This window comes from Bos mutus, chromosome 25 (genome assembly GCF_027580195.1).
Source record: "Bos mutus isolate GX-2022 chromosome 25, NWIPB_WYAK_1.1, whole genome shotgun sequence".
NCBI lineage: Eukaryota > Metazoa > Chordata > Mammalia > Artiodactyla > Bovidae > Bos > Bos mutus.
Window position 1 is genome coordinate 20,935,992 of NC_091641.1, and position 22,429 is coordinate 20,958,420.

At 44.8% G+C, this 22,429-nt stretch overlaps 1 protein-coding gene across 1 annotated transcript in view; it reads left to right on the forward strand.

Moving 5' to 3' along the window:
- Window positions 1-22,429, forward strand: part of COG7 (component of oligomeric golgi complex 7) — a 90,157-nt gene that overhangs the window by 61,930 nt on the left and 5,798 nt on the right. The window contains exons 13-15 of the mRNA XM_005905320.2: window positions 1,202-1,342; window positions 7,161-7,244; window positions 11,500-11,614. Coding sequence (XP_005905382.1) covers window positions 1,202-1,342; window positions 7,161-7,244; window positions 11,500-11,614 — 340 coding nt within the window. The remainder of the gene's footprint in view (window positions 1-1,201; window positions 1,343-7,160; window positions 7,245-11,499; window positions 11,615-22,429) is intronic.

Genomic DNA, 22,429 nt, shown 5'->3' on the forward strand with positions numbered 1-22,429 from the left:
GCTGGACGGCCCTGGACCTCCACACAGGGACAGAAGCTGGGAAGGTGGCCCCCAACCCAGCAGCCAGGGGAGGAGCAAGGGTAGAGAGAAGCCAGGCACGAGCACCCCCTCCCCCAGTGCAAGCTTCTCCATGTGGCAGCACAAGGACGTGGGAATCAGTGTTAGATTTGTTTGTCTGCCATAAAACTGACCTTGACTTTGAGCTTTGGGCCCCCGTGGGGTCCAGTGGCAGAGCACCCTCCTGACAAATGGAATGAGCCATAGGCTCCCTGAGAATGACCCGAGGTTCTTAGCGGTCCATGGCATCCTTTCCAGAAACTTCCTCCCCGCCACCCCCAGTCTGATTTGAATCTCAGTCTCTTGGTGATAAGTAGAGGAGATAGCACTGTTCCCAGAGCACCAAATTCAATCTGAAATTATCTATTTGGGCCTCGCACTCTGGAGGTGAGTGCACAGTGGCCCTCAGGATGTGTCTGACGCTTCAGCGTTGGCCCGAGAAGGGTCTCCCTCCCCGCCGCCCCCCCCACCCCCGCACCTTGACCCACTACCTGGCTGCGTTTGAGCTTGACAAACACTTCTCAGAGCCATTCTGCAAGTTCACTCATCCATGCTCTGTGATTAGGTTAAAGCAGCTCCGTTTATCTTTATTGCTGATCTGATTTATGTCTGTTTGTCGTAATCGGTTCACTAATAATAGCAAAACGAAGGTTACATTTTCCACCTCTGTATTTTCTCAGGCTATTTGGAAAACCTTGGGACTCGCACAGCGGGGTGGGGGGTGCATGCTCTGGTGTATGGCTGAGAGTAATTGACTTGACCTCCCTGGGAATCAGGGCTCTGCCCATCACTCTTGTTTCTACTTGACACGTCTCATCATTTTTTTTCCTTTCTTCTGTACCCCCGAGGGACAGTCACAGGTTACTTTTTCGTAAACTGTCACTCCATGAGCTGATATTAGCTTAAGTGCATCAGAATCACCTGGAAAGTGAATGAACAATATCCAGACTTGGTGGTTCAAGCAGATCCTGGGTGTCTGTGACTCAGCGTGTCCCCAGGGGGTCCCGAGCACAGCCAGGATTGGAAACCATCGCTGTCAAGAACCCTCTTGCTGTTTTCCTTTCGGTGGCTTTTCAAAATGTTTAGCTCATCCCTCGTTACATTCAGGGCCTAACAACCTGCCTTCTGCATTTTCTTGTCTTAGGAAAAAGGGTCGAGTAACCACCACCTGCTGTCCGCGTCGCGATCGGCTCTGACTCGGCTTAACCAGCAGGCGCACCAGCTGGCTTTCGATTCGGTCTTCCTGCGCATCAAACAGCAGCTGCTCCTTATTCCCAAGATGGATGTGAGTCTCCCACCAACCAGCCAACGCTGCCTCTCACCTGCTATGCCGGACCTATCTTCCCTTTCCCGAACCTTAGGAGGGGCCCGCTTTGACTCTCCTGGGCTAGAAGCCTCACTGCAGGGTCACTGTTCCCTTGTAATTCATTGTTTAGCATGACTGTCTTGTGTGTGTATATATATATATATATATTTTTTTTTTTTTTTTCCTGTTCCCAAACAATTTATTCTTCTTACGGGTTACATAACAGATCATCACTAACCCCTGCCAAGGGGCTGTCTCATCTTAATAGTAGTCACTGCGATGCTGTGGTTTCAGATTGTTTTTTGGGATTATTCCTCTTGCTTGATTAACTTTCACCATTTGGAGAAGCTTACCTGTGGCCTCTCAGGGGGAAGCAAGGGAGCTTATGTGCCATTGGATAGGCTTGGGCTGGTCAGAGGAGCTATCTGATGAGGTCGAGTTGTTCTTATGCCAGATGTTTGTGGAGACTTCGTTCTGGAACTTTACCCAGGAGAGTGCCTTACCGGGGTGTGGTCTGGTGTTTTTGAGGGGAGTTTGAAGGGTAATGCTCTTTTCTATCTTTGATACTCTTGCTGTTTGGTTATTCTTGGAATGCCTTCCTCCCTTTTCTCTTCTCTGCTTGTCCTTATTACTTTTCAAGGAATTGCCCCTCAGTCCTCTATTTTCTCTACTGGCTCTTGACTTTCTCTGGGTCCAGATCTCAGGTTTCCTTTCAGATTTCTGAGACAGTCCCCTGATTAATTTTTCTTATGGACTTCTCAAGTCTATTTGGATTTGGCTTTTTTATCGTTCTTCCTTGTTCTCTTTTTGGTGATTAGGATTTTTTAAAAGATAATTTTTGGGGGGACTTCCCTGACGGCTAAGACTCCTCACTCCCTTTGCAAGGGGCCTGGGTTTGATCCCTGGTGAGGGAATTAGATCCTACATGCTGCACCTCAGACCTGGCACAGCCAAAATAAATAATGAATGAAAGAAAGAGAGAAAGATAGTTTTGGGGGAAGGACCCATTTATGGGCTTTTGCTCACCAATAGATCCTTTGCTTTCTGCTGTCCCCTGGAAAATATACTAGATCGGGAGCTGAGGGCCACTCACTCATTCACTGTATGATTTGGTCAAGTCTTGTGCAAAATGCCATGAGATCTTCTCTAACCAGATCTTACATTGCTACCATGGGTGGGGTGGGGTTGCGTGTCGGGTTGGTGGTGTGGTGGCTATTGCTGTCACATCCTAGCGGAAGTGATGTCACCATAGCTATACCCAGACAGCCACGTGTGGTCTTGCTGGATCACGTGGCTGAGGCTGTTAGAGCATCTCCTTATCCTTAAAATGGGGATACAGTGATGCTCATCATATGAATATGTGAAGATTAAGTGAGGTTTCGTATATGATAGAATTTAGCAGAGTCCCATCACAGAGTAGTTGCTGAATAAGTAGTGGTTTTCTTTTTTTCTGCGATTATCAGTTTTTAAGAGTAATGATAGTTTTTAAACATAAAAATTACTCATTTTTCAGAAATTCAAACAAAACAGGAAAGTACAAGGAATAAAAGCAATAAACCCCTTCAAGGTACCTCCATCCAGAAATCATCAAGCCAGACATATCTTCCTGTCTGTTCACATGCTGAGGGCTGGGTGGGCATTGATAGATAGATGGTCCACAGGAAGAAATGGAATTGTACTACTCATGCTGATTTTTAAAAAAAAATCAAATGTGTGCAACATAGATTTTATTTGACTTTAGAAAACAAAGATAAATGAACCAAAGGAATGGTTGAACTTGAGATAATAGTTTCTTCACCATGAAAGGTATCAGTTCTCAGAAGATCTCTGCAAGATCAAGAAAGATTATAAAAACTCCTGATAGATGGAGTCACTGTTTTTGTTAGTCACGTTTCCATTTTAGATAGATACTAGCATTGATTCCGGAGAAGGCAATGGCAACCCACTCTAGTACTCTTGCCTGGAAAATCCCATGGACAGAGGAGCCTGGTAGGCTGCAGTCCATGGGGCCACTAAGAGTCGGACACGACTGAGCGACTTCACTTTCACTTTTCACTTTCACGCATTGGAGAAGGAAATGGCAACCCACTCCAGTGTTCTTGCCTGGAGAATCCCAGGGATGGGGGAGCCTGCTGGGCTGCCGTCTATGGGGTCACACAGAGTTGGACACAACTGAAGCGACTTAGCAGCAGCAGCAGCATTGATTCACTTGCCCTGAAAGCTGATGGGATTAACATTCCTTCCGTCTCTCATCTCCCTTCCCCAACCTCCCAGGTTTGGTTGTTTTTTTGTTTTGGTTGTTTTTATCATTTTTATTTGTCAGAGGTTAAAAAATCTCGGCCTCCTCTTCTGAAGCCTCAGTTCTGCCAGTTACCTAGTCTTCTTCGCCACTGAGCCGGGCTGGGCGCCTCCACCATCCTTTCCCCTCTACTTCTGCATTCCACGCTCATTGTTCTGCCCCGTCCTCCGTTGCCTGATCTCACCTTCTCATTCAGGCCTCACCGCAAGGGTTCGGGCGCTGGGAACGGATGCAGGCAGCTGGGGATCAGGGGGAGTTCTCCCAGTGCGCCCGCAAGAAAGCACACAATGCAAAGGCAAACACTTTCGGCCTTAAGGATTTGAAAATGAAACCCTGGCCATTAAATGTTTGTTTTTAATGTTTGCTGGTAAATTGTGTTGCCCTTGTCCATTACAAGAATATAAACCAACACCATATTCCCTTTCAAGATAGGCTGTTGAAGTTTACTTTCGTTACCTGGTTAGAAAAGCCCCTTTTGAAAAATAATCTGCACCATTTCCTTATTGACCTCTTCGGGTCCACCCCCTCTGCCCACTGTTTCAGGCCCTCCCACATCAGTCCACCCCGTCTCGCCCTTATTCCCAAGTACTTTTCCACTCTGGCTCTTCTTCCCCTCCACCCTCATCTTAGCCACCCTCCTCCTCTGTGAAGCCTTCCCAGGGCCTGCAGCCCACGGTGCTTGTCCTTTAGATGCTGTGCCCTTTCCCCACGACTCAGCCCTGGCTCCTGGCCACTCCCCTCTCTGCCCGCCCTGGCCTTCACCACCTCTGCTCCCTTGCTGAGCCCCTCTTTGCCAAGACTCTACCACCAGGTTGCATGGTTGCTTCTTTCTAAATCTGTCTCCATCTGTTTCCATGGCCACTGCCCTGGTTTGGGTTCTTGTCGTCTCTGAATTGTTTCTTGAGCCTCTCCACCTACAGTCCTTCTGAGATTTGCTGCATCAGTCTTCATAAAGCATCGCTCTGATTTTGTCTCTGCACATTCAGATCCCTTCCCTGGCTCCTCACAGTCAATGTGATCGTCTATTTTTAAAAACTTTTTATTATGGGAACATTCCCTACATATATGCAAGAGTAGAGGGAAGAGTGTAATAAACTGTGCGTCTTCATCACCCTGCTTTGACACTGACCAACTCTTGGCTGTCCTGTGTCATATATACCTCCTTATCTAAAATAAGAGCTCTAGGGACTGCCCTGGTGGCACAGTGGATAAGAATCCACCTGCCAGTGCAGGGGACACGGGTTTGATCCCTGGTCTGGGAAGATCGCACATGCCACAGAGCGATGAAGCCTGTGCACCACAGCTGCTGAGCCCATGCTCTGGACCCTGTGCTCCGCAACAAGAGAAACCGCCTCAGTGAGAAGCCTGCACTCCACAACACAGAGTAGCCCCTGCTTGCCACAACCGGAGAAAGCAAAGTAACAAGGACCCAGCGTAGCCAAAAATAAATAAATAGAACTCTCAAAATAATCACAATACCATGCTGCTGCTAAGTCGCTTCAGTCGTGTCCGACTCTGTGCGACCCCAGAGACAGCAGCCCACCAGGCTCTGCCGTCCCTGGGATTCTCCAGGCAAGAACACTGGAGTGGGTTGCCATTTCCTTCTCCAATGCATGAAAGTGAAAAGTGAAAGTGAAGTCGCTCAGTTGTGTCCAACTCTTCACAACCCCATGGACTGTAGCCCACCAGGCTCCTCTGTCCATGGGATTTTCCAGGCAAGAGTACTGGAGTGGGGTGCCATTGCCTTCTGCATAAGCATCCCTAAAAAGAAAATTAAAAATAATTCCTTAATGTCATCAATTAATGTTCAAATTTCTGATTGTCTTATAAATGTCATGATTTGAATCAGGATCCAGACTAGCTCCGCACATTGGTGGGTATGTCTTTTATATCTCTTTTGAGACGTAACAGGTTACCTTCTCATCTCTCTCTCTCCCTCCCTTCCTCCTTCCTTGCCTCTTTCTCTTTTCTCTCGCTCTCGTTTCCCCTTTTCTTAGCCTGGTGTTCACACTGTGCATTCTCCTTCCAACCTTTCCTCTCTGCACCTCATGCGTCCTCTGGCCAGCCCTTTCTCTAGCCGCCTTGGGCTCCTGTTCCTCTGAACTCTTATTGTATAAAATCGACATCCACCACTGAGAACTCCTGAAGTGGAAGCCTGTGTGTGTGTGTGTGTGTGTGTGTGTAGGTGTAGGGGGTCTAGGCTAGGAATGTGTCAGGGGGTCTCGATTCCCTAGGGAGAGCAGGAACCAAGATCAGCCATTTCTTTGTCTCTCCCTACAAAGCCTGGCACAGCACAGGCACTCAGTGTGCGTGCCTGATCCATGTGTCCCTCCCTGTGGGGTGGGAGTTAACTGAAAAAATGTAGGATATTTTGAAATGAAAGGATTCTCAGAAAAGAACAAGAAGTTTAGAAAACTACAGGGGCAGGGCTGGGGAAGAAAAGACTTTGTCTAGAGCAGGCAAATTAAGAGCTGAGTTGGTGCTCGAGAGCGTGGGGAGGAGGGCTGCAGCTTGGCCTGGGCCGGGAGCCCAGGGGCGGACGTGGTCACGCCATTCCCGGAAAGCTACTTAGAGGATCAAGCAACCAGATCGGTCTCAGGTGGCTGAAGAGAGCAGCTACCATGTGACCTCAGGAGTCCCTCCAGGAGTCCAGCCAGCAAAGGCCCTGCTTTCCAGGCTGGCTCTGGGGAGACTCGGGTAAGAATTAAGAAGCTAGACTTGTGTGTGAAGGTGTGCCGGGCTGGCCTCTGTAACCACGCGTGTACCGTAACTGGCCTCACTCTATAGAGGAGCCCAGGGAGGCTCCACAGTGACGTCGTGGTTCCACTAAATGACAAAAGGAGACATGTCGTGCTGCAGGTCTCTAGACGGGGGGTCAGGAGAGGATAGAGGGGCTGCCGGTGGGGTCTGGAGCCTCCTTCTCATCCCTTTCCCACTGAGTTCTGAGTCAGCTGAGACCTAGATCCAGGAAGCAGGTGGATCAAAAGCAGCAGCTTTACCTTATTGGCAGCAGTATTGGTGAACACGGTTCCTGCAACCAGACAGGGCTTCCGACTCACATATGGTCTCTGGGGAGGGTTTTAGCAGGGGTCCTGGTCTCTACAGGGTGCAGGCTGACGACCCCAGAGTTAGTGAGGCTACCTGTGCCCGGCAGAGAAACCCAGAACAAGAATAACCAGCTCTTTCTCTCACCTTCCAAGAAAGGTGAAGAAAGTATCGGTTCCCATTGAATAGTTGAGTTGGGAAGGTGGGACTTCCTGCTTTGTAGAGTTTTATGGATCAGAAAGGATGCAGAGAGAGAGAAAGAATTGCCTCCTCTGTGGCGGGCTTCCCGGTGATGACTGGAGGAAGAGAAACCCCTGCTCTGCCACGTGGCAATAACACCAGAGGCCAGCTCTGAGCAGAGACAGCGCCTGCGGTGGGTGCCACGTTCTTCTGTGCTTTCCCTTGCTGCCTGGGTGCTGTGACCCTGACTGCTTCCTCTCCTTCCTCCCCTAGAGCTGGAACACTGCCGGCATTGGAGAAACCCTGACCGATGACCTGCCCACCTTCAGTCTCACCCCGCTCGAGTACATCAGCAACGTAAGAGCCTCTGCACACTTTGCTCTGTGTTGATCACAGCATCTGAGACTGCGTCGTGTCTGACCCTTCCACATGCAATGGTCCTGGCTGCCCCGGTGCTGTCTGGACCTGTGCTTTGGGACAGTCTCCATCCATAGCCAGGAGTTTAAGGAAATGCAGCTGACTTCCTTAAGTCAGCTGATGAAACACATGTGGATTTTGGAGCCGAACACATTCCTGCCCCTGGCCCATCCCTCTCAATGTGAGATGTGGCCAAAACCTGAGGGCTTCAAAGTGTGAGTCCAGTAGGACAGGGTCCCCAACCTTTAGGATCTAGTGCTTAATGATCTGAGGTAGAGCTGATGTAATAATAATAGGGGTAAAGTACACAATAAATGTAGTGCACTTGAATTATCCCCAAACCACACCCCCAGCCATGGGAAAATTGTCTTCCATGAAACTGGTCCCTGGAGCCAAAGATGTGGGAGACCACTGCAGCAGGAGATTCAGAGCTTGGGAAGATGGGAAGCAGGTGGTCAAATTCTTCATTACTTTTCAGAAGAACAGTGTGTCATAGTTGTGTGTTCAAACCCAAAAAAACATGTAGTGAGCACCTACCTTTTACCAGGCCTGTGTGCTCATGCTTAATTTCATAGCAGCAGGTACATCTCTTCCCTGATGGCTCAGATGGTGAAGAATCTGCCTGCAGTATGGGAGACCTGGGTTTGATCCCTTGGTTGGGAAGATCCCCTGGAGGACAGAATGGCTACCCACTCCAGTATTCTTGCTTGGAGAATTCCATGGACACAGGAGCGTGTCCATGGGGTCAGAAAGAGTCAGACACAACTGAGCGACTAATACTTCCACTTTCAAGTAAATCTCTACAAGAATTTTAGTTATACAGGCTTAATGTTAACAAAGAGCAGAATGAGCCTTGCAGGGGAACAGGGGCACCTCAAGGCCTTTGCCCCTTCACCTTTCACCCTTGGGAGCTGATTGTCTCCCAGACATCTGCATGTGGCCTCTCCTTTATTGCCCTTCCTGCAGTCCAGCTGCGTTGTTTTTAAATGTCAGTGAACCTAAGAAATGTCCGGGAGCAGCAGATCCCAATCATGTCTTCCCCATACTGTGGGAGAGTTCTGTGATTTTTCAGAGGTGATTTTGAGGTGGGTGATCTCTGCCATGGGCATTCACTTTAGGACCCACCCCTTTGTAAGTCATGACTACTGAAAAGATGGGAAAGAATTTTAAAAGTAAACACGGTACAGTTAGAGGAGGCCTGTGTGATCCCACTGGTGAGTAGCAAAGAGAATGGCCTTCCACACTCTGTTCATTGAGCAGTGTCATTGTCCACAGGGCAGTTGTTTTCCTCTGTTTTCAGGGCATCATCCAATATCCTGGACTGAGGGAGCTGAAAATGTGAGTCGGTCTTTACAACCAATGAGAAGACTCATTTTTAGGATTGAGATTTGTGTGGCGGTGGTAGTTTCGTCGCTAAGTCATGTCCGACTCCTGCGACCCCATGGACGGTAGCCTGCCAGGCTCCTCTGTCCATGGGGATTCTCCAGGCAAGAATACTGGAGTGGGTTGCCATTTCCTTCTCCAGACTTGTGTGTTGCACTGTAAATTGATTCCAGAAATGATGTTGCTTTCCAGAAGGGACTCGAAAGGTTTTCACATTGACTTTTTAAAGATTAGTTATCTGTCATTTTCGGTCCTGCTGGATCTTTGCTGCTCTGCTTGGGCTTTCTCTAGACGCAGTGACTTCTCCTGTGGTGGAGTACAGGCTCTGGAGGGTGAGGGCTTCATCATTTTCGGTCCTGCGGGATCTTTGCTGCTCTGCTTGGGCTTTCTCTAGACGCAGTGGCTTCTCCCGTGGTGGAGCACAGGCTCTGGAGGGTGAGGGCTTCAGAAGTTGAGGCGCACAAGTTTAGTTGCCCTGAGGCATGTGGGATCTTCCCAGACCAGGGATCAAACCAGTGTTCCCCTGCATTGGCAGGTGGATTCTTAACCACCAGACCACCAGGGAAGTCCTAGACCGAGGTTTGTCTTCACAACAACTTAGTGAGCCGGTTGGTGGCAGCCGTGTTTTCACATCAGCAGCACCGAGGCTCTGGGGGATGGGAGTGGGGTGGGGAAGCCATTTACCCGGCGGCTGCTCTCTTAGGATGCCAGGATGCTGTATGTGTGTCTCACACAGGATTAATTTTATCCTTGCCACAGCCCTTTGAAGTAAGTGTGAGATCACCCTCATTTCAGAGATGATGAAACCAGGGCCCCGGCTGGTAAAGTAAGGTGCCCAACGTCACACAGTGGGAGAGTCAGAACTCAAGCCCTGGCCCTCTGACCACAGAGCTTTTCATGTTTCCTGAGTCACTGTGCTTACCTAGATGGGATATTGACGAGTATTTATTGAATATGTGAGAATAGTAGACAAACCTCTAGAGGTCTGATGAGAAGCATCTTTTCCCACATTGATTTCCAAAAAATAAACGTAGAACTCCCAAGAGAAACCTGGTGTCATGGAATCTCTCTAGGAATCACAGTGTGAGGCCCATTAATTGAAGTTCGAGGTGTCAGATGATTGAAAATTTGTACTTGACACTTTGCCTTGTTGGTGGATGCCCTCACCCACACAGAACTGTGTGAGCATTATGAGGGGATGAAACAGAACGTCCTTGGGAAAAATGAAATGGCATAGATGCGAGGCATAATGACGATTCTTTATCTCAAGTAAAACTGGCTACAGGTGAAAGAGGTACCAAGTACAGGAATATGCCTGTGATCTCTGCACATAGTAGGTATTCAGGAAGTACTGGCTGAGTGGAACTGAAATGAAGACATTCTAACCCCAAAACTCAGCACCCTTCTCTTCCCCCAGCCTTGGGGGAAAACGGTGATTTTGTCGCCATTTCAAGCTGCAGTGTACAGTGGCTGTGGTTATTAGCCAGGTACGCGGTCACTTGTCTCGTGTGAGTGAAAGATTGTGCTAAGTAAATGAAAGGAAAAGGTGCTGATGTCATTTACTTTACCATCTGCGTATGTACCTCTTTAAAAGGAGACCAAACTAACAATTTCTTATTAGCACAATGGGCTTCATTAAATGTTTGGAAATGAAGGCATTAATCTGGGCTGGTAGCTTTTGGGAGTCTGCCTTAACTTCTGGACACCTGCCATGGTGTATGTAAGGCCAGATTGAGAAGATCTTTCTCAGCTAGTCCTGGGACGTTAGCTGGCAGAATCAGTATCAACTCTTAAGTGGGAATGAATGTATAGAATCAATATGAAGCCAAAAAAAAGGCAACAACAGGCTCCAGTATTTTTTTAAGAAAATACATATTATGTATTACATTATATATATATAATATATATATTAATATATTATATAAATATATATTAATACATAAATTATATGTCTATATATAAATTATATATAAATATATATTATATATTATAAATATATATATTATATATATACTTTAAAGAAAATATATATTCAGGTTATTGTCATAACCTGAAAATCAATTTCATTTTGGAACGAAACATATACTTAGCTTATGCTTGCCTTTACTTTGTCCTAAACAATTGTGAGTTGTAATAGAAATAGGTGTCTAAAATGTATCCATGATGACACACACATGACTAACCCTGAGTTGCTTTATGGCTCATCTCTAATGTCTTGTAACCCTACCTTTGCAATTCCTCACCAACCAAGAAGGTTTATTTTCTAGAGTTTGTATTATGAAAACATACAATTTTCCCTCCAAATTAACTTATAAACTGCTCTCCCCCTACTCCCCCCACAAAACTCCTTCCTTCACCTGCTTCAGGAACCTGGAAGGAAGAGACCCAGATCCACATCCAAAAGACACGACTGAAATTCTTGCTTGACTATGCACTTGTTGACATTAGCATCTTACCGGTTTTTAATCCATGAACAGTAAAAATAACATATTTACACAAGCACTTTAAATTTTACAAAGCACTCTGGTAATCCATTACTCATTTGAGGTAGAGCTCACATTGAATGCATTCCAGAAATATTGAGGCCATTAGTGAGAAGGATGAATCTATGATCTACATGCAAACTGGCAGTGGTTTTATTTTTCAGATGTTGCCTAACCCATGTTACCACACTCTGGACAGATCAGGCCTGGGACTGCCAACAGGTCTCGCAGTTTTGTCTGCCCACCATTTGCCTTCTCATGAACGTCCTGCATGCGATCGTTACACGCATGCATCAGCACCGGGCTGACAGCGCTCTCTTTTGTTTCAGATCGGGCAGTATATCATGTCCCTCCCCCTGAACCTGGAGCCATTCGTGACTCAGGAGGACTCAGCCTTAGAGCTGGCCTTGCATGCCGGGAAGCTGCCGTTTCCTCCTGAGCAAGGTGAGAGAGACGTGCGGGACAGGGAGCAGCAGGCTGGGATGTGATCGCAGGCTCCTTGCAGCCTCACCCGCATCACACACATGTCCTTCACACTCCCAATGAAATAGGTGTCGGAGTGCACAGGAGTGACTGGGTGAGATTGGGGTTTTCTTATTGTACCCACCAAGGGACTTCTGCAGGACGGAGTGTGTAAGGGAAGGCTCACTGTGCAGGGTGTCTCTGGGTGAACCCCCCCAGTGCCCTCAGTGGGAAGGTGGTGGCAGGTGGGCCTGGGCTCGTAGGCATTCACTGATGACAGAAGGGAGCTCACAGGGCGGGGGGGTTCGCTAGGTGCGCTCTCTGCTGCCCCTCTCTGTGGGCCACGTGCGGAGTAAAGTGGACCCTTGTAGGTACAGTTCTTGTCAGAACAAAAATAAACTCTTCAGCACAGAGGTTTGCATTTCCTGTCCGATTGCCTCTGACTACAGCAAGCTCCCAACTCCCCAAGGCTCCTGGGTCTATAAACTGACAAGGTAAAAATACAACACATGAACACGTTTCCTTTTCCTCATTCTCTTGGCCTGACAGATTTGAACAGGGGCCACGTACTCTCTGATCAAAAATCATCTTCTCTCTAAATTGGGCACGATAGGCCTCCCTCTTTAAGGCTGAACAGACAGGAAAAAAGAATCACTTGGTGTATAAAGGATTCAGCAGCTCAAGAGAAGGCACCACGCTGAAAATAAAATCACATTGAAAGATTATAAATTAAGGGTTGCTAAAAGGGATCTCATGTAAATGCAGATAAAAAAAAAGATGACTGCATCACTGTTAGAAGAAGTTGAATCAAATCAGAAGATAATAAATAGGACTAAATGATTCTTTGTGTGGGTAACAGGTGGATTTCATAGTGAACCCGTAGTAGCCAGTACCCTGGTGTGTCCAGTAGTGCAGCACCAATGTATGTAAAGAAGAAGCTGACAGACATGTAATGGCAAAACCACATGAGTACTGAGGAAACCTCGTACCTCTCATTTAGGCTTTCACAGGAAGATTAATGAGAAAAGAGAAATTGTTCCGTATAATCAGTGCATTTGACTGAATCAATACATCAAGCTTTTTATCCCACAGAGAATTAGGATTGTTCTCAAATTTCCACAAACTGTTTGTAAAAGTAATACAAATAAAATCTGTAAGTTTCATAAGATTATAAATGTTGACGATACTTATATAATTTTTTGGCTGCTGACATGTGAGATCTTAGTCTCCTGACCACGGATTGAACCCAGGCTCCCTGCAGCGGAAGCGTGGAGTCGTAACCATTGGACCACCATGGAAGTCCCTGATACTCATATAGTTTTTGGAAAAAAGAATAATTCTGTTTAAAATTCAGATTTAAAATGTGAAACCTGCTAAGCTTGTCTATGAGTGAGAATTAATTAATCTTAGGGATAAGGAAGAGAAGACTTTGAAATGAAAAAAATTGTAAAAAATATAAATGGTAAGCTGGAAAAAATAGCAACATATATGATAGACGATGGTTATATCCTCATTTTATAAAAGTTCTTGTGAATCAGTAAGAAAAAAGTGAACACCCACAGAAAAATAAGTAAATAACCTGAAGGCATTCCATAAGCTAAAACATATAAAGAAATGTTTAACCTCAGTAATTCTCAAAGAGCTGCAAATGAAAGTAACATGGTTCATTTTTTATAACCAATTTTTTATAATCAAATTGACTGCATTTACATCCATTTGGTTTAAGTGTTTATTTAATATTTGGCAAGGTGGAGGAAAACAGTTTAAATTGTACAGTTTGAATTCCTGAAGGACTATTTGACATAAGATCAAAGGCCTTAGAAATGTGTATACCTTTTAGATCAGGAATTCTGCTATTAAGTGTGCTAATAAAATAATCACGAGTATAACTCTATGAATGTATGTCCCACCATTGTTTATAAAAGCAAAGCATCAGAAAGAAAAATAAATGTGAAACTGTAGAAATTTTGATTAGAAATTTTGGGTATATCCATATAACTAAATGCTGTACAACCATTAACTCATTCAGTTCAGTTCAGTCTCTCAATCATGTCTGACTCTTTGCAGCCCCATGGACTGCAGCTTGCCAGGCTTCCCTGTCCATCACCAGCTCCCTCAGCTTGCTCAAACTCACATCCATTGAGTCGGTGACACCATCCAAACATCTCATCCTCTGTCGTCCCCTTCTCCTCCTGCCTTCCATCTTTCCCAGCATCAGGGTCTTTTCCAAGGAGTCAGTTCTTCACATCAGGTGGCCAAAGTATTGAAGCTTCAGCCTCAGCATCAGTCCTTCCAATGAATATTCAGGACTGATTTCCTTTAGGATTGACTGATCTCCTTGGAGTCCAAGAGAGTCTCAAGAGTTTTCTCCAACACCACAGTTCAAAAGCATCAGTTCTTCAGCGCTCAGCTTTCTTTATGATCCAATGCTCACATCCATACATGACTACTGGAAAAACCATAGCTTGGACCATATGGACCTTTGTTGGCAAAATAATGTCTTTGCTTTTTGATATGCTATCTAGGTTTGTCATAGCCTTTCTTCCAAGGAGCAAGTGTCTTTTAATTTCATGGCTGCAGTCACCATCTGCAATGGTTTTGGAGCCCCCCAAAAATAATCTGTCACTGTTTCCATTGTTTCCCCATCTATTTACCATGAGGTGATGGGACCAGATGCCATGATGTTAGTTTTCTGAATGTTGAGTTTTAAGCCAGCTTTTTTGCTCTCCTCTTTCACTTTCATCAAGAGGGTCTTCAGTTCCTCTTCTCTTTCTGCCATAAGGATGGTGTCATCTGCATATCTGAGGTTATTGATATTTCTCCCAGCGGTCTTGATTCCACCTTGTGCTTCATCCAGCCCGGCATTTAGCATGATATACTCTGCATATAAGTTAAATAAACAGGGTGACAGTATACAGCCTTGACATACTCCTTTCCCAATTTGAAACCAGTCAGTTGTTCCATGTCCAGTCCTAACTGTTGCTTCTTGACCTGCATACAGATTTCTCAGGAGGCAGGTCAGGTGGTCTGGTATTCCCATCTCTTTCAGAATTTTCCAGACTTTGTTGTGATTCACACAAAGGCTTTGGCATAGTCAATAAAGCAGAAGTAGATGTTTTTCTGGAACTCCTGCTTTTTCAGGGATCCAGCGGATATTGGGAATTTGATTTCTGGTTCCTCTGCCTTTTCTAAATCCAGCTTGAACATCTGGAAGTTCTCGGTTCACATACTGCTGAAGCCTCACTTGGAGAATTTTCTATTTTCTAGAAAATAGAAAATTTCTAATTTTCATAACTTTGCTAATCTGTGAGATGAGTGCAATTGTGCAGTAGTTTGAACAGTCTTTGACATGCCTTTCTTTGGGACTGGAATGAAAACTGACCTTTTCCAGTCCTGTGGCCGCTGCTGAGTTTTCCAAGTCTGCTGGCATATTGAGTGCAGCACTTCAAAGTGTCATCTTTTAGGATTTGAAATAGCTCAGCTGGAATTCTGTCTCCTCTACTAGCTTTGTTTGTAGTGATGCTTCCTAAGGCCCACTTAACTTTGCATTCCAGGATGTCTGGCTCTAGGTGAGTGATCACACCATCATGGTTATCTGAGTCATGAAGATCTTTTTTGTGTAGTTCTTCTGTGTATTCTTGCCACCTCTTCTTAATATCTTCTGCATCTGTTAGGTCCCTACGCTTTGTCATTTATTGTGCCCATCTTTGCATGAAAAGTTCCCTTGGTATCTCTAATTTTCTTGAGGAGATCTCTAGTCTTTCCCATTCTATTGTCTTCCTCTGTTTCTTTGCACTGTTCACTGAGGAAGGCTTTCTTATCTCTCCTTGCTGTTCTTTGGAACTCTGCATTCAGATGGGTATATCTTTGCTTTTCTACTTTGCCTTTCACTTCTCTTCTTTTCTCAGCTATTTGTAAGGCCTCCTCAGACAACCATTTTGCCTTTTTGCATTTCTTTTTCTTGGGGATGTTCTTGATCACTGCCTCCTGTATAAGGTCATGAATCTCTGTTCATAGTTCCTCAGGCATTCTATCAGATCCCTTGAATCTGTTTGTCACTTCCGCTGTATAATCATAAGGGATTTGATTTATGTCATACCTGAATGGTCTAGTGGTTTTCCCTACTTTCTTCAATTTAAGTCTGAATTTGGCAATAAGGAGTTCATGATCTGAGCCACAGTCAACTCCTGGTCTTGTTTTTGCTGACTGTATAGAGCTTCTCCAGCTTTGGCTGCAAAGAATATAATCAGTCTGATTTCGGTGTCGCCATCTGGTGATGTCCACGTGTAGAGTCATCTCTTGTGTTGCTGGAAAAGGATGTTTGCTATGACCAATTTGTTCTCTTGGCAAAACTCTGTTAGCCTTTGCCCTGCTTCATTTTGTACTCCAAGGCCAAACTTGGCTGGTACTCCAGGTATCTCTTGACTTCCTTCTTTTACATTCCAGTCCCCTGTGATGAAAAGGACATCTTTTTTTGGTGTTAGTTCTAGAATGTTGTGTAGGTCATCATAAAACCATTCAACTTCAGCTTCTTCGGCATTAGTGGTTGGGGCATAGACTTGGATTACTGTGACATTGAATGGTTTGCTTGGAAATGAACAGAGATCATTCTGTCATTTTTGAGATTACAAAAATGTTTAATGCAGTGTACAGTATGAGTCCGTTTGAAAAAAAGCTTCTATGTCTATAAGTGGAAGAAGAAAAGACTAGGGGACTTCCCTGGCTATCCAGTGGTTAGGACTCTGCACTTGCACTGCCGGGGGTATTGGTTCGATCCCTGGTCGGGGAACTAAGGTCTGTTAAGCTCTGTGATGAGGCCAGAAAGAAAAGACTGGAGAACGCTCACCACCACTATCAGTCGATGCATCCACTTTGAAAACAGTTTGGCATTTTCTAAAAAGAGGGACAGTGTGCATACCCTCAGCCTATCAGGTTACTCCAAGATGTACATCCTAGAACCTCTTCAATAGGTGCCTCCATATATATCTGTAAGGATATTTGTGGTGACTTGATAATAGCCACAGACCAGAAGCCACAAACCGAATATCCATCAGTGGTCAGTGGGTGCTTACATTATGGTGTAGTCAACCAGTCCATTCTGAAGGAGATCAGCCCTGGGATTTCTTTGGAAGGAATGATGCTAAAGCTGAAACTCCAGTACTCTGGCCACCTCATGCGAAGAGTTGACTCATTGGAAAAGACTCTGATGCTGGGAGGGATTGGGGGCAGGAGGAGAAGGGGATGACAGAGGATGAGATGGCTGGATGGCATCACTGACTCAATGGACGTGAGTCTCAGTGAACTCCGGGAGTTGGATATGGACAGGGAGGCCTGGTGTGCTGCGATTCATGGGGTCACGAAGAGTCGGACATGACTAAGCGACTGATCTGATCTGATCTGATGGGATGAAATAGTATGCAGTATTAAAGGTGAACAAGCTACAGCAATACATAATGACATGAATGATTCTGACAAACATATTATCAAGCAAAAGAAGTAAGACAGAATGTGAACAGCCAAAGCTCGAAGGCTTGCTGGGGGATAGAGAGCATGGTACCTGGGATCCTGCTATGTGTGACTGGAGAGGCATGTGGGAGATTTCAGGTCCTGGCAGTGGCCTTTGTCTTGAGCATAGAAGTGGTTGCATTGGCATTGGCTTTATGGTTCTTCTTTAAGACATGTAATTTTTTTTATATATGTTCTACCACGTGTATGATATATCTCATGACTTGTACAAGAAGAAAACCAAAGATTAGACCCTAGGAGTATAAATTGATAAAGGTTGTCTGGAGGGTGATTTCCATCAACAGCTAAAGGACACCCATCCTTTTTGATCCAACAGCTCTTCTTCTGCATGCCCATCCTAGAGGAATCCATGTATATGTGCCCACAGAGGTGCATATGAGGCAGTTCATTGCACAAAATTACAAAACCCAAGTGTCTATTACTCAGGGAGTAGATAAATATATTGTGATGTATCCATAATGTTGAAAAATTCTTTTTGATTTTCTTTATGGGAGGTAGAACTATTTGTACCTAGAGATAAGGTCTTCAAAAATACAGATTTTATATATTGTTAAGACAGAAAAGATCTGTTATTGTTAAGACAAAAAAGCAGATACAGAATAATTCATGCAGTATTATTTCTGTTTGAAAATACCCCCACCTTGTCTATTTCTACATGCATGTTTGCATGTAAAAGTACTGAATATAGATCCGACAGAATATGAACCAAACTCTCTTCCATTGTGGTTTGATGAATTTCTTTAGTATTATGTTTCGATTCCTTTCTAATTATCTTTTGTGTATCTACTGTAGGTTTTTGCTTTGTGGTTGCCATGAGGTTCACATATAATATATATATACACACACACATACTTCAGTATATTTTAAATTGATAGAAACTTACACTTGAATGCATTTTTAAAAACTCTACATTTTTACCTCCCCCATCACATTAACTTTTTTATGTCATATATCTTTTTGAGTATCCCTTGACTAATTTTTTTAGTTAATTTTACCTCTTTTGTGTTTTAACTTTCATACTAGCATATTCTGCCTTAACTATATATTCACCTTTTACCAGAGAGATTTTTATTTTCATGTTTTCTTGTTATTAGTTAGCGCCTTTTCTTTTCAGCTTAAAGACGACCCTTCAATATTTCTTACAAGGCTGGTTTAGTAGTGGTAAACTCCTTTAACTGTTACTTATCTTGAAAACTCTCTCTCTCAGTTCTGAATGATAACCTGAGTGATAGACTGTTCTTGGTTGGAAGTTTTTTCCTTTCAGCACTTTGAATATAACATGCCAGTCCCTCTGACTTGAAGAGTTTCTGTTGAAGTATCAGCTGATAAAAAAAATTAGCTGATAATCTTATGGGGTTTCCTTGCATATAGCAAGGTTTTGTGTTTTCTTCCCCCCATTGCATTTAAGATTCTCTTTAACTTTTGACATTTCACTTATAAAGTCTGTCGGTGTGGTTCTCTTTGGGTTCATCTTATTTGGAACTCTGTGTCCTGGATCTTGATTTCTGTTTCCTTCCTCAGGTTAGGGAAGTTTTCAGCCATTAGTTCTTCAGTAAATTTTCTGCTTGTTTCTCTCTCCTCCTTCTGGGACCCCTATAGTGCAAACGTTATTCTACTCGATGTCCAATAAGTCTCTTAAGTCATCCTCACTTTTTAAAATTCTTCTTTCTTTTTGCTGATCTGTTTGCATGAGTTCCACTGCTCTGTCTTCCAGGTCAGTGATTCATTCTTCCGGTTCATCTATTCTGCTGTTGAATCCCACTAACGTATTTTTCAGTTCATATTCTTGAGCTCTATTATTTCCGTTTGGTACTTTCTTATATTTTCTCTCTTTTTGTTGATGTCCTCACTGTTCATCCATTCTTTGCCCAAGCTGGGTGACCATCTTTATGACCGTGAGTTTGAACTCTTTTTCAGGTAGATGACTTATGTCTGTTTCATTAAGGCATTTTTCTCAGATTCAGTCTCTTTCTTTCATTTGGAAACTATTCCTCTGTTCCCTCATTTTGCTTGACTCTCTGCGTTGGCCTCCGTGTAACAAGCGAAAGAGCCCCCTCTCCCAGGCTTGAAGGAATGGCTTTGTGTAGGAAATGAACCTTATCACTCAGCTTCACCCTAGCTCTCGGTTGTCTCTTATACCTTTGTGGCTGTCCAGGAAGCCTGGTTTGTTTCTTGATGGGTCCCGGGATGTGCCAAGACCTGTCTGTTCCTAAGGGGGTGATTACATTGAGCGCCCAGATTCAGGCTGATTGGAAGCCAGATCCGCAGGTAACAGCTTTTAAAGTATGCAGGGGCTGCAGTCATGGACCCTGCTGCCTTCCAGACTGGAAGATCTGGTCTGGAGGTGTCTCGTGGGCGACAGCTGCAAGAATGGGGACTTAGAGGAGTGTGGAAGCTCCTTGCTGGGAGGCACCATTGAGCAGGGGTGAAGCCAAGGGAGGGGGCACGAGTGATGTCTCCCTGCCTGCCTTCCCAGAGGGCACCTCTGTAGCCCGGGTGGCAAACCTGAGGCCAGTCCTGCAGGTTGAAGCTTCAGGACAATTAAATGGGCCTTTTTCACATGCAGACCGGTTGTGTTACCGTCTCCTGTCTGGTGTCCTGGGTGTGGTATCCTGCCCAGAATACCACAGCATTTTCTGATAGAAAAATGTTCAGCATTTTCCGAGGAAAAAACTCAGTGTTTTCTGACAGAAAAAAGGGTTTTTGTCATAATGCGTCAGAGTCTACGCCTTAGAGTTGATGTGTTTTGTATTGGTGTCACAGCATAAAAGCATATTACAAGGCTTAAGGACTCAAGGTCTCTTTTTAGAGTTATCACTGCTCTACACTGAATGAAAGCCACCGTGCTTGTGTTTGATTGGACATCCCTTTGGTGTCCGTTGTTTGGAAGTCAGTGATACTTGCCACTGAAATTCACATCCATAGATTTATTATATACTTCCACGGAACTTTGTTTTTAAGTGACACTATGCATACAGACTTCATTTCTATGTCTATCAAGAAATGTACTTAATTCTCCGTGTTATCCTTGACTCTTTAAGGGCTGTGCTATAATGAGAATATGTTCTATCTTACTGTTAAACTCTAATTACATATACTAAGACTGTCCTTTGGATCCTATAAATGTGAGTTTTGATGTAATAACTGCTAATAAAATTATACTGAAACAGTAAAAAAAAAAAAAAATTAAAATGACTTTCTGATTGCTATGGTTCTGCAGGGCCCAGGAGCATAAGCCCCTCTGGTCATCAGAGTCAGGCAACCGAGGCGTTCCCTGTGGGGAACCAGGGTTGGGAAGGAGCGCGGCAGGGGGTGTGGGGTCAGGGCACACCTGCGTTTAGTGGTGCAGAAGGAGAGCGCAGGGCAGGGGGCAGGGGGTGGTGCCCACACCCTCAGCTTTCAGGAGGCCGTGTCTCCGCATGCCCCTCTGTGCCCCGAGGGAGGGGGAGAGTGCAGAATGGCGTTTTCCATCACCTCTCCTCCCCCAGGATATTCCCTGTGCCTCTGGCTGAAGCTTTAAGACTAGCAACTGAATTTCCTTCATGTGTAATCCGGTCACCTCTCAAACTGCTGCCTTTGCTCTGGTTCCCAGGATGAGTCTCTGTGTTCGAGCTCCTCAACAGGAGTATCTCAGATCCCCACAGCACCCCCGGGTCCCACTGGTTTCAGAGCCAGATGTTTTGGGGACCTCATCTGACTGGTGCGGGTCCCAGGGTTGGCGCGCCGGATGTGGGGCACAGACAGACCCTTCGCTCCTCAGGGCGGGGCTCTGCCCGTGAGATCCCTCCCTGCTGTGTGGGGGTTTTGTTCTCTGCCTCTCCAGGGGGAAGAAGTGAGTTCAGGGTCTTCGTGTGTCACCATCTTGATCCTAAGTGATTTTTATTTTCATCTAATGGCTAATATACTTTTTTTTTAAGAGGAAGATCTCTTGTTGCCTTCCCCTTTTATTTTTTAATTAAAATTATTTATTTATTTATTTCTGGCTGCACAGCGTCTTTGTTGCTGCTGTTCTCTATTTGCAGTGAGCAGGGGCTACTCTCTACCTGCGGTGCTCCAGCTTCTCGCTGCGGGGGTTTCTTGCAGACCACAGGCTCTAGAGCGCGCACAGGCTCGGTTGCCCTGTGGCATGTGGAGTCTTCCCAGATCAGGGATTGGACTGTGTCCCCTATATGGGCAGGCAGAGTCTTAACCACTGGACCACCGGGAGCAGTCCACTAATATGCTTTTTAAGTCTAAAGAAAAATTTTAGGGGCTTCCCTGGTGGTCTAGTGGTTAAGAATCTGCCTTGCAATGCAAAGGCTGCTGGTTTGACACCCAGTCCAGGAAGATCCCACATGCCTCAGGGCAGTTGAGCCCATGTGCCACAACTGCTGAAGCCCGTGTGCCCTAGAGCCTGTACTCCTCAACAAGAGAAGCCACTGCAGTGAGAAGCCCTAGCATCGCAACTTGAGAGTAGACCCTGCTACCTGCAAATGGAGAAAGCTTGTGCGGCAACAGAGACAGCACCACCAAAAGTAAATAAGTGTTTTGTTTTAAAATGCTCCCAATATAAAACAAAAAAAGGAAAACCTTAAAAAAAAGTTTTTTAAACTATTTTTCATGCAACTTTCTATACACACACCCAAATCATGAGACTAGTACAGTGAAACCCAGACACTTATCACCTGGGTTTAAGAATGGCTTCTTCTTGTTTCATATATTCTGCTCACATTTTTTGCTAGAGTATTTAAATCAAATCCCAGGCATCATGTTATTTCATTTAGGAATACTTGACTTAGAAATACTTCATTTTGTATCTTTTACTGGTAAGGATTAAATTCAGGTTCACATTCTTTGGCAAGAGAATGTAGTGCTGTATTTATTGTCTGTTGCCTTACATCAGGAGGAGCATAATAGCTTATTGTTTCACTGCCGATACATATATAGAGATTTAGTGAGTATGTGGTTGTTTCCATTCACTCACTTAAATGTTTATTAATTGTTTACCATGTGCTAGGCTCTGGGTTGAACATTGTTAAGAAGGAAAAAACCTTCCAGCCACAAAATAGCATTGTAATACTGGTTGAAACCATAACAAAAAAAAAGAAACTGACCTGGATAATTTTTTGTTTTAAATCTTTCATTCAATATGTTACTATGAAAATTTTCAAGCATACAAAAAATTGGAAAGAATTACCCAGTGAACTAGCATTCCAGATCAGATCAGTCGCTCAGTCGTGTCCGACTCTTTGCGACCCCATGAACCGCAGCACACCAGGCCTCCCTGTCCAT